The 12,147-nt window shown below is 37.9% G+C and overlaps 1 protein-coding gene across 2 annotated transcripts in view; it reads right to left on the bottom strand.

The window, feature by feature from the left end:
• Nucleotides 1-12,147, bottom strand: part of ADAMTSL3 (ADAMTS like 3) — a 186,486-nt gene that overhangs the window by 66,700 nt on the left and 107,639 nt on the right. For both annotated transcript variants that reach the window (XM_068410394.1, XM_068410395.1), the window contains exons 7-8: nt 10,104-10,230; nt 1,056-1,130 (exon numbers count right to left, since the gene is read on the bottom strand). In XM_068410394.1, coding sequence (XP_068266495.1) covers nt 1,056-1,130; nt 10,104-10,230 — 202 coding nt within the window. The remainder of the gene's footprint in view (nt 1-1,055; nt 1,131-10,103; nt 10,231-12,147) is intronic.

The following is a 12,147-nucleotide window of genomic DNA, read 5'->3' as shown; positions in this document are numbered from 1 at the left end:
AGAGTCCTGACCTGAACTGGTCAGGATCACTCCTTCATACATCCCTTGCAACAGTTGCACATGAATATTATTTATTTCAAGATAAGTTCAGCTTTGTACATGGTTGATATCAGTGTTATATCTAGAAGTTAGTGTGTCACTCTGGAGCTGCTCTAAAGTGAAAGTCTTATTCAATTTTTTTTTCTTTGAAAGAAATAACTGTATTCTTCAAAGCAAACACATAGATGAGCAATTTTCAAATAGAATGCATTTCCGTCTTCTATTTACATATCTCAGAGCAGTAGAAGTCCTTTTTATTTCTATGATTCAGACTGTCTTCCACTTTTACTAACAAAAAATTGCTCAAAATGTTAAACAAATGGTTTATTTCATTGCTTGGTATGGCAGTCCCACTTACCATTGAACCAGTTAGTTCTTTATGTAAAGTAGGCCTATGGGTAAAGAAGTTACCATAGATACTACCATCAGCCTTATAGAAAATATTAAGAAACAAACGTCTAACAGAATAGCAAACTATTTCTCATAGATGGTATATAATGATCAAAAGTATTACAAGGAAACTGGACTTGTTTAGTTTATGTCTTTTGTTTACCTCACCTCATTTTTACCTATGTTTCCTCAAACACTGCTTACTGACCAAGCGTGACTTCAACTGGATTATTTACACTATCTCGGGCTCTTCAACAGAAATCTGGTGCTGGGTTATACGAGTGCTACCGATCCCACACATAACCCTGTTGAAAGTAATTTTGATGTAATTGTTTGCACATAGTTTAAGACTGCACCATATTTTAGACATCTTATATAGGAAGTACTCAGTTTAAATAAATTTAGAAATCACCAGTATGTATACGATTTCTTTTTACTAAGTGGACTTCCAGTGTTCTGTGGGACTATCTCCAGTCTGAATATTAAAGATGGGAAGAGGAATCAAGGTCATGATCTTACCTGTATTCCCAAAATATGGGTATGGATAGTACCTGGATAAGTTCAGATAGAATGTTCTGTTTTTATCTTCTGCCTATGAATAAATACATAAAACAGCTCAGTCATACCAAGGTGTGCTGGTCCTTTTAGGGTAATTCTCACACTGCGACTCCCATGTGGTACAGCAATCACGGTTTCTTCCCCTAGGAAAATTAAAGAACTGTTTTAGAAGTTATCTTGCATCAGGGAATTTGCACATCACGTAACTAGACTGAAAACTGTCAAATGTGTCTAAGAAAATATTTAACAGGTTTCACAGTTTTTCTATTAAAAATAATCATATGTTATTTTATTAAGTACAGTATACCGAGTCTGTTTGCCATGCCATGCAACTATTAAGACTTACGAATGGACTTGTAAATCTTTCTTGCTATTGGAAAATTATTTGCTATTAACAAAAACAACTGAAATGTCAGTAGTGTATTAGGAACATATTTACACTCTGTTGTCCTAGTTTTATTTCCTAATCACCGAATTGACATAAGGAATCTGCTAAGTAGTACTTCCCCTTACAAAAATCTGCAGCTGTTCAGTCTCATTTTGCCCACACCTCATTTCCTGCTGCAGGTCACAACTTTAATAAGTGGCAGGACTTACAGGAAATAAATCATCTACTTAACTCTAACCTTTAACCAATTACAGACCAGTTAAAAGAAAATATATATTAGCTATAATGTATATATTATAACAGAGTGTCTGCATCTAACTTACCATCTAAGATCATTCCTTCCAGTAAGAGCCTCAATTTAGAATTAACTATAAACCAAACCAGCCCTGAACAGGACATGTCAATACAAAACAGCTTTTGGCTGCCTGAATGGCCTCTTCATATATAAATGTACAACACACTTACTTCAGTGCATTTTACAAAGGCAGAAACTTATTACTTTCCATTTCAAATGTAGGAAATCTGTGATTTGCCCAAGCAAACTGAGTTCAGTCAAATCAATAGACCAGAGTCGTTCATGCCAATAACAGCAGTGCTCTCAGAAAAGGGTATGCACAGTGCACAACAGGGATAGCCACAAAAGGACAAGAGAAGTGTCCAAGCAACAAAGCACCAACGTGCTGTCTCCCATTTCCACCACAGCCCAACTGTTCAGTGATGGTAATTAACATACATCTGGGGGCTGGTGTGGAGGAAGTTCATTTTCACAAATTCAAAAAGTAACGTGAGTTGAAGGTCAGTGATACATTGGCTCCGGAATTACTCATATAGTATTTAGAGGAAGAATATTTGAGTTTAGTTTTAACTAAAAAATAGTTGAAGAACGTTTCTTTCCACTTTAAACCAGACCCTTTTACAGTAGATGCTAAATTATCAGCTTCTGGTTTACATCTCCTTAGCTTAAGTATGAAATCCTGCCAAATGTTCAGGATACTTCAAGCAAATACTGCAATTATTTTTTCTGAAATAAACACCTTCTTATGTTACAGTTTTTATATCGCCAATTTCTAGGAAGGTCATTTAAATATAACAATTTATTTTGGATGTAATAAAATATGATCTTTATTAATTTCATACTTGGGTATTCCACCAGAGTGCAAAATACTACAGTAAGAACAATAATAGAGTTAAAGAGCCCTGGAAAAAACATTAACTACTGAACCACTTAATATCTTTTTGCATCTTGGTTTTTCATCAGGCGAATTGCTAAAGATAGCCAGAAGGTAGTGGATGTGTATATCTTTAAAGTAAGGAAATAACTACTGAATTCATATGTGCTCTACAGTATTTGAGAGAAAGCAGGTTTGAGGGGCCCATCTGTCCCTACTTGGTCAGGAATTGTATCCCGTCTTGACAACCAACCAGCAGTTACAGCACAAAACCTCAAATAAGAGTCTGATTACAACCAGTTCTGAATACATGCAACTGCTGTTTTGAAGTGGAACCAAGGGCACTCCGCGCTGAACGGACGAGGCGCAGATTTGCAGATGTGCAGAGATGTGTAGGACTGCTCCTCTTGAGAACAACCAGGGTCATTCTGCTGTGCTTCCTCCACCTCCTTACAGCAAGCTCTGCTCGCCTCAGCAGGTCTTGTTGATCCCTTTTCAGGATGCTTCACATTCTTTTAGCAGTACTACAGACATTCCACCCTCACAGAAGCACTCTCTGATATGGTCCAAAAGTCTCATGGGGGTGCTAAATTTGGTGTTTCTCTGCAGCAGAGACAATATTACCAGAAAGTATTTTATTTGCATTAGAGAAGATGACTAAGTTCACCACCACAGCAATGTTCAACCTCTGCAGCCCCACAGACCTGTCAAGAAGTCTGACAGCAGGAGATTCTTGTAACCTGACTAATTATGACCTAGGGCAGTCTTTCCATGAGATGAAGTAAATTATAGGAAAAAATAAAAATGAGATTTTTGGAATTCTGAACCAAGATGGGTAATTGGAAGAAAATGGGACAGAGTTGACCTAAGGGACTCCACTTTCTCCTGAGGACAGCTTTAACTTCCTACAGAACAGTAGTTAAAATTGTCCAGATCTGGCTCCAAAACTATATGTTCCAAAGGACTCCGGTCCTCAGTTGAAGCATATAATCAATATTCTTAAAGGAACACAAGGCCCTGTAAACCCATTTAAAAATGGTTATGCTGTACATTTCCCATTAAATCAGTAGGATCCACACTGTTAAAAGCCATGAAGTCTTATGAAAACATACGGGGAAATTGCTACTCTGAAATCTATACTTAGTATTTCCAATTATCTTTTTTTCCCCCCTTATACTCTTTATGTATCTTTGAAAGTTAATGGCTGACCTTTGTCTAAAGCTGAAAACAAATAAGCTCAAAATCATCTGGAAGATGCAGAAACACTAGACTGTAAAATCTGATTTGAGAGTCATAAATCTCACCTTAAAAACTGAGAAACAGGTGAGATTGTCTCTCCGTTCTAACACTGCTTCCACTGTAGGGATTCCCAAGGGCATGTGGGTGATCTTTCTCCAGCACCTGCTTGAAATGGGCTTTCTGCTCTTACCTGAGGACTCTCTCTCTAAACGTATGTGCACACACAGCACTTGCTGATTAAGCTCCCAGATTGCTTTTACTTCAGATGGCAAGGTTTGATCCTGTTTCTATGGTGTTAATGTGGATTTAGATTTTGGATTTCAATGAGAGCAAGATCAGACTCCCTGCTATGGTAAGACTGGAAGCTAATCCCCAGGATCAAAATAAAGGAGCCACATTCCTGAGCTCAATCCAATTCAGCAGGTTTTATTTATTTTTCCATGTAGGCCATGGTGGACCCATTTACTGTTTCACATATGGGCCAGTTGGGATTTTTCCCTCTCTCCTCTTAGAGCAGGGCAGAGGGTTTATTTCAGGCCTATAAAAACTGTTTCTTTCCATGTATTTGCTCAGCACTTATCTGCTGGTCCTCCAGTTCCGATTGAAGGCCTGTGTGCTCTCAAAATACAAAGAACTATAGTCCAGGAACAACTACCAGCACAAGGCAGCTAAAAAGCTCAAAATGTTTGGAGTCTCATTGCAGTGGCCTCCCTCATCCGCTCTAACATTAGGCATAGTTTCAGAAGACACTGGGGGTATATGCTGACCTGCCTAATGACAAGAATCTGTGCAAAGCCAAATACATACTCTTTAAGAGACACCTGACCTAGAGAAGTACATGCTACATGCTACTTAAAGCAGTTATATAGCCTGACCATAAAAGCCACATTGCAAAATCTGTACGGGCACATCCTTTCCGTCCTTGAGTCCTTCCCTCTCCAGTCTCATACTCTCCCACTCCTCTGTAATTCCATCCCTCTGTCCACTGGTCTTAAGACTCAAGGCTGCCTCTTCAGCTGAGAGTGCCACTTCTTTGCATTGTTGAGTAAGTATTTCTAAGGTGTGGTAACCTGCTTTTGAGACAGTTTGGTCTCAACTTGTTTTAGTTACGTACGTATTTCTTTCTACTTCCAGACATGTATTCTAAAATTTGTATGCACTGCAGAAAATGTACAAAGACACACAGCAAGCAGCCCATCAAGAAAATGGGTCTCAAGGAAATGCAATGAAAAATAAATAATGAAATAGCCAATGTTCTTACACAGGAATTTCTCCAAGTAAGATAAGAGAGATCAGGAAAGTAAAGAAGGAGGCTTCATACTACCTATAACAGCCCCAAGTAAACCAACCAAACTAAACAGATCTGTAGACTGAAATAGTTGGTGCTGAAGACCCAGCATCCACACTATATGCATTGCAGGTGCTTCACTTTGACCTAACTCTAGTTTGGTCCCACGGATTGCATATTCAGTAGCTGTTTGAGAACATTAGGTGCTTTTCTGGGGCACATCTTCTGGTTTAGCTTCATCCAAAAAAACCGAGTTTATGCTCTCTAAGACCACTCTGTGATGTGAACTGACGATCAGTATGTTAGGACCACGACGAAATTTGCTTCAGAAAACATACTGCTTATGCAAACTGAGCTGCTAATGTATTGGCGTTCTATCCTTCCTCACGCACAGTTTTCTCGCCAAACCAGTCCCAATTCCCTCTCCTGGCTCTACATACAGTTGATTTTCCCCCTTCCTCTCCAAATTTCCTACCCCAGATTCCTTATCTAATCTCAGTCTTCGCTCTTTCTCTTTTTGCTTGACCCAATGTATCTGCACAGCCAGTCCCAGGTCCTCCTCCCACCTTCTCATATCTGTCTTTCCTTCACTGTATGAACTAATGTGAAACTTTTCTGTTCAGCTAGTCTCATCTTTCCCTCTCCTCATGTGATCTCATCACCCCCAGTCATAAGTCTGAAGCTTGGGAGAGTCAGAAGCTCTTCACAAAATCTCTTCTGTAATGCCTGAATGTGAGGCAGGAGGCACATAGAGTTCATCCCACGGTACCCATTCTACACCGCAGCAAAGTAGAAAGCAAGAGCAACCTCAAGGACACTTTTTAATAGCTTACCTCTGGAAGTGCAACATGTTAATTTCTTCTAAGGAGATTGCACATATATGATCTGTTTGCAGTTAGGATATGTAACAAGCTAGAGCACACTTAAAAGCACAAGTTTTCAGAAATATCAGCTGTTAACATCCAAGAAGACCCTACAAAGCCTGAAGCAAAAGGTTGCGGGTTTTTTTTGAAGGGTTGTAGTAAAGTATGTTGATGTTCACAGATATTGCAAAAAACTTGTCCACAATCAGAAGACCATTGCCTGCCAAATTTCAAATCCCTGATCCATTATCAAGTTCAACAATGGGGGATATTAAGACATATTAAATAAAAGGTTTCAGGAATGTTTTGACAATAGGAAGCAACATGTTTTTCTCTACTGTGTCCTTGGAATATGCTGAGTTGGTTTGGCTGAATTTTCTCCAAAACATTCAGCACCTGGCATGGAAAGTTTCTGACCCAACTGTTGAATTCTGGCAAAAAATCATTTGTATAAAGTGAAGTATCAGGCAATCTTGACGACGAGTGTTACTAGCTCCATGTATATTGATTTCAAAGAGGGGAAAAAGACGCGAGGTAGCAAGTTGTCACAAAACCGAGCCAGCTGACGATACTGAACAGGGAGCCTTGCAGAAGGCCTCTGTTTAGATAAAGGACCAAAGTGAAATTAGGTTTTTGGTTAAGTGTGCTTGGGGATGATGACATACAAACATGTGACAATAAGTGACCAATTGTAAGTTACACAAGTGCCATATGAAAAAAAAAAAAATCACATGGCAAGAAGAAATTCAAACACAAAGCTACCGACATTGAAATATTTTGTATGAAGTTTTTAGCAAAAAGTTAAGAAAGGTAAAACTTGAAAGTATCAAACAGTTTGAGAATCAAATAAGACCAGAACAAGACAAGCCTGTGCCTTCAACTTCACTCCCTGTCAATTTCAGAGCCAGCACCTTTCCTTCTTCCTTGGTATCAGAACCAGAACACTCTCCTACCATTTCTTGCCAATAATGGTGCAGAAAGCAGACATCAGGGCCCAATCCTACAATTTTCCATGTGCACAAAGTGCAGTGGAGTTAATGGGAGTTCCATGCATATAGTACTAGAAACATCAGGCCCGTGATATCTCATTTCCCAATGGGATGGTACATTTTACAACCTATTACACTTTTTGTTTGAATATCATTAGTCAAACCTTTAATCATTTTACCAGAATGTTAGAATCTGGCTTGCTGGCAGAAGTCTAACTTACTTTGTCTTTCAAAGGCAATTAAGTGTTAGTGGAAAAAATAAAGAACTTTTGAAATGACAGTTCATTTCATATTTGCAAAACAGTAAGCTTTCTTTCAGTGCTGTTGTGCTTCCCGATCAAAGGCATTCATTTTATGTAAAAACATATAAAAAAGATAATAAAACAAAGTAAGTCCTTTATGAGAAATCATTTGCTATCAATGCCTAAATTTCTTTTTTTAAAATAAGGACCAAGATAACTGGGCATTTTTATTTTCCCTTATGTCTCCTTTTTTTTTTTCATAATAAAACCTTTGGCTTTTGCTTTCCTTCCAATTCTTTAATTTGCCTCATTGCACAATGAAATTTACATCCTGCTCACAACCTTACAAGCTCCCTCTTAAATACAAGTCTGTCATGTGTTGATATTTTACTTCTCAACATTAATTCTGAAAGCTTTCAAATGACTATTTGGAAGATATTGTGTCTCCCTTCAGTGATACATTAGCACAAAGAAAGCGTGGCTTTATTTCCACATTTCACTCACACAGAGGATGATTTTATAGAACTACTTCTGTAGTGCTGAACAACTTGACCCAAAAAAGATTTTGGCACTATCGCAATACCAAGAAAATCATCAAAAGTTCTGATTTTTAGCAGCATATGTACTGTTTTGCTTATGTGAATGGTAATTCATTCATATAATCTAGCTGACTGCAGTGTACGATGAAAGCAAAACTTGACATAACTGACATCTTTCCCTAGAATAGTCTTTCTTCATCTTTAATTTTAAAGAACTCAAGAGCCACTGAATTATGACAGAAAACAATGAACCATGGGTATTCTTCATGACCTGGTCAAGGCAATGGGTCACCTTCCACCAAGTGATGCCAGCTGTAGCCAGCTCTTACCTGTGCCAGAATACCACAAGTAAAATTAATATTTTCATCACAAAATGACAGTTTCAAAACCAGATCCCTTTTACCACTTTGTCTTTACTGTACTTACATACTAAGCAACAATTAAATGTGAATCTTTTTATTTCACTTATCATGAACTATCCAACCAGATTTGCCAATCCAACAAGCTTAGTTTGGGTTGCCTTAGAACCAGCTAGAGGGTCCCCAGGAATCGTCCTTATCCAGGAGAATCTCTGTTGCTGTAAAACTGGAATAGACAATGCAATTCCTTTGTGTTCCAGTTGACCTCCACATCAGAAAGGGGAAGAGATATTTTGTGTATATGTATCCCTATATGTCTATATTTATATATAGAAACACAAAGCAAATACAACTTGGCAATACTACAAAAATAATATCCAGTCTTTACTGCTTCACAAGTGCTTGCTCTGTGCGGACCAGAAGCTCTGAGTATTTGATTTCACATAGTGAATAAAAAGTGGCCCTCCATGAAAACTCTTTTTTAGCTCATTGTAAACATTAAAGACATCTGCTCAGTGTTTCAGGATGAAAAACTTTATAAATTACTGAGCTACATGCTCCTGTCCACGAAAAAGGCCACTAGTAAAGGCAAGGCGAAGGCTGACACTGACAGCGCATCCGGTACATAAAAAAAAGGCTCTTTGGCTTGTGCAAAATTATTCTGTGACTTTAAAAGATGATGCCACAAAAATATTTACTTTTTCATTTAATTACCATTGTTTTGATTACATATGTATTGAATTACAGAAATGATGCACCTGCACAGTGTAAGATAACCTAACATGAAACTTTGTAGATAAAACAAGTAGTCACACTGCAAGGTAACAAGCATTAAGATAACATACATTGCACTTCAAGTTACATCCGCATTGAAGCATACTGCAAGCAGTGGTATTAAAAAAAACCCATGGAAATATTTACATGTACTGAAAAAAGAATTAAGCATGATTCAATATACAACAGCTCTTTCAAAATCAGGGCACAACTGAAACCTTCGCAGGCTGAACTACAACAGTACTAACATATATGCAGCTGTCAAAGGCAGGTGCTTCACCCATTAAAAAAAAAAAAATACTTGCTTGCACTTGAACTTTGAGTATTCACTTTAAGAGCACCAGATCACCACCCTTGCATCTTGTGGCTCTGCAGGAAGGTAACAAACCCCAAAGACTCCATCTCCATGTGACAAATGCACATTACGAGTTCAGAAACAGAAAAAATAGAACTGAGGCAACTATCTCACATGATAAACATGTGGGATATGTTGTGACATTACAGGGAGCATCATCTGTTAGTGTGGAAAGCACAAGTGTCGGAGGTGAGCCTCTATGTGACAAACCTTGCCTGGATATCAAAACAGCCAGACTCTTAAGACTCCAGTAAATGGTCTGATACCTTCCTTCTCTTATATCTTCACTACTACTGAGACCTAGAGAGTTACTCACAGTAAGATGTTAATTATTTTGAGAAAGAACAGCAAAATTTGAGCCAAACACACAAAAAGAGAGAAGAAAGTATTATTCCCTTTCACCTTGTGCTTTTTGTACCATGCAAGTAGTTAACTTGCCTCTGAAGTTCAACTGTCTTTAGACACTTTTTTTTTTTTTTTTAAAAAAAAAAAAAAAGCAAAGTTAAGTTGAAAACCAGGCACTTTCAATCACAGGCCACAATTTCCATAAAGCCATCTATAAGATGTTTCCATGATTTAAAAACATTGCTGCAGCATCACATATATTGCAACGTGAGGATACCCTCTAAAATAAGATGTGCATCTTGATGGTTATTCCTGATAGAATGAATTGAGTAGCTCTATAATAAAAAAAATGCATATCTCGAATTCTTTCCTAGCTATAGCCTAATGTGTGGTATCCCTCATGGAATTTCAAGAGACTAATCTAGCACAGACTTTAGAATAAGTAGCTTTGGAAAACTGCAAACAAGTATATAGTGAAAAGGTTAATACTCTGCAATATGTATGTTAATATACAAGCAGAAAACATAGTCAAGGATAAATTATCATAGGATCAATTTGCAACCTACTTTTTTCTGGTGAGACATGTGCCTTAGCTTGTCCTCTCACAAGCCTGCATGTTGAACCATCTCCTGCACAGATTCCACAGTTGTCTTCCTTGGCATTGCTCCCAAGTTGTCGATCACAGCCTACTGCCTGCCAACATCAACACCACAGTCAGAAGGAGGGCAAAGCTGTAGTAGACATGCTCAGGTTTCTGGAATTTTATTTATTATGTTATCCTTTTGATTTTATGACCCGGCCTCATTCTTTCAAAGCATATCTTGCTATTTAGGATTTTAAAAGCACACTGTCATTTCCATGATTTTAACGATGAACCACAGCAATTGACATATTAAGCTATTCAAGCATGGGAAATACATGAATCAGTTTCCCACTAGTTACGTGAATGAATACCATTGAGCGTTATTCCTTCCAACACAAGGGACAACTATGTTATTTACAATTTGTTTTTCATCACCTGTTTAATTATGTCTGAGAAAGGATTAATGCAATGAAATAACGCAAGTTAAATATTTAAAGGGCACTCAGCCTTCAGCTTCACAGACAAGCAGCTGAGGGCAGTGCTCACAATCTAATGTCTTGGACATTCAAAATTTAACCAGCATTCGTGTAAATCTCCTATTTGCCATTCACATCAATGTCAATCACATATACATTTGCTAACCAGGTTTTAAAAAACTTGGATGATTCGGTTCTCACCTTTTGATTTTTTTTGTTTCTGAATATGAGACTCGATCTATAAAACTTTCCAATTATTATTATAAAAACAGCCAAATTTAAACACTGCCAAAAATTCCAAAAGCAAAGTTTTTGAAAAACTGTCAGCTGAAAACTCTCCAATGAGAGAAAGCATTTTTCTGGGGTTTCCAGAAAAAACCACCCTACAAGAAGCATGGGAGTGGGAACAGCAAGACAAAGAAGAATAAATAACATTGACTAAAAGCACCTTCCTGTTGAAAGGGAGATCAGTATTTGGTCTCACCTATCTTACCCTTCACCATTTTGTAGAAGAAATTTGCAGGGAGTACCAAATGCTGAGCTATGTGGTAAAAAGCTAATCTGTAGCTTCAAGTTTTCTCAAGTCAGCCTATATACCTCTTATAGCCACACATCCCTGAGATGTGCAGCTAATTCGTCATGGACATGTATATTTAACCAAACTCCAAACTGACAAATGGATAGAAAGCACTCTGGAAATTTACGGTTAAAAGCAGTGCTAGAGTTCTGAAATTGGCCAGCACACTCCTCTTCCTATATAAAAATGCTCGGAAAGGGCAGCCTTAGCTGCCAAGATCCACTGCATCTGTGCTATGCCAAAACTGACACACGATCCCCTTGGAGAGGTGAGGATCGAGTCCGCACGTAAGAGGCAGGGTTGTGTCTTCCAGTCTCTGAGTTAACACACACACCACACAAATCACGCACATCCACTGCCAAACATGGAGAAATGTAGCCTCTAAGTTTCATACATGTATAGAAAAGGCAGCAAAGCTGCCCCAACTCCCACTCCTACCCCTTTCCCCTATTTTCCTAATTCCTTACATCCTGCAGTCTCTGAAGAGGAGGGCATTATGGAGGACAGTTAATTGCATTAACTATTATGGTACTTCAGCTGAGAGACATACTGCACAGAATGATATCTGCTTACTAACGGGTTCAGATTTACTTTGGAAAACTACATTAGCAGCAGGAAATTTTTTTTTATTCCTGCAGCTGAAGGAGATCTTCATCCTATTTAGCCCAGCAAATAACTAATTTTTAAAAGAAATAAGCAGCTTAACTGAAATGATTTAATGTTAATGTTAAGTGTTAACAAAAACTTAATTGTGAAAATGAAACAATGTAACACACTTGTGTGGCAAATCAGACCATCTCAGAACAGGTGCTTATTTACTACATAGAAGCTATGTACACATATACAATTCCAGTACTATAATTTAGGACTGGATTAAAGATTAAAATGTTTTTGCTTGAAGATATTTTTTCACTTTAGCTCTGGGTTCATCCCTGACACACCCAGAAAATAACAAAAAGAAAAAGATTGTAAAC

Source organism: Nyctibius grandis, chromosome 11, assembly GCF_013368605.1.
Source record: "Nyctibius grandis isolate bNycGra1 chromosome 11, bNycGra1.pri, whole genome shotgun sequence".
NCBI classification, from domain to species: domain Eukaryota; kingdom Metazoa; phylum Chordata; class Aves; order Nyctibiiformes; family Nyctibiidae; genus Nyctibius; species Nyctibius grandis.
The sequence above is the reverse complement of the archived record's forward strand: the minus strand, read 5'-3'. Positions and strand labels throughout refer to the sequence as shown.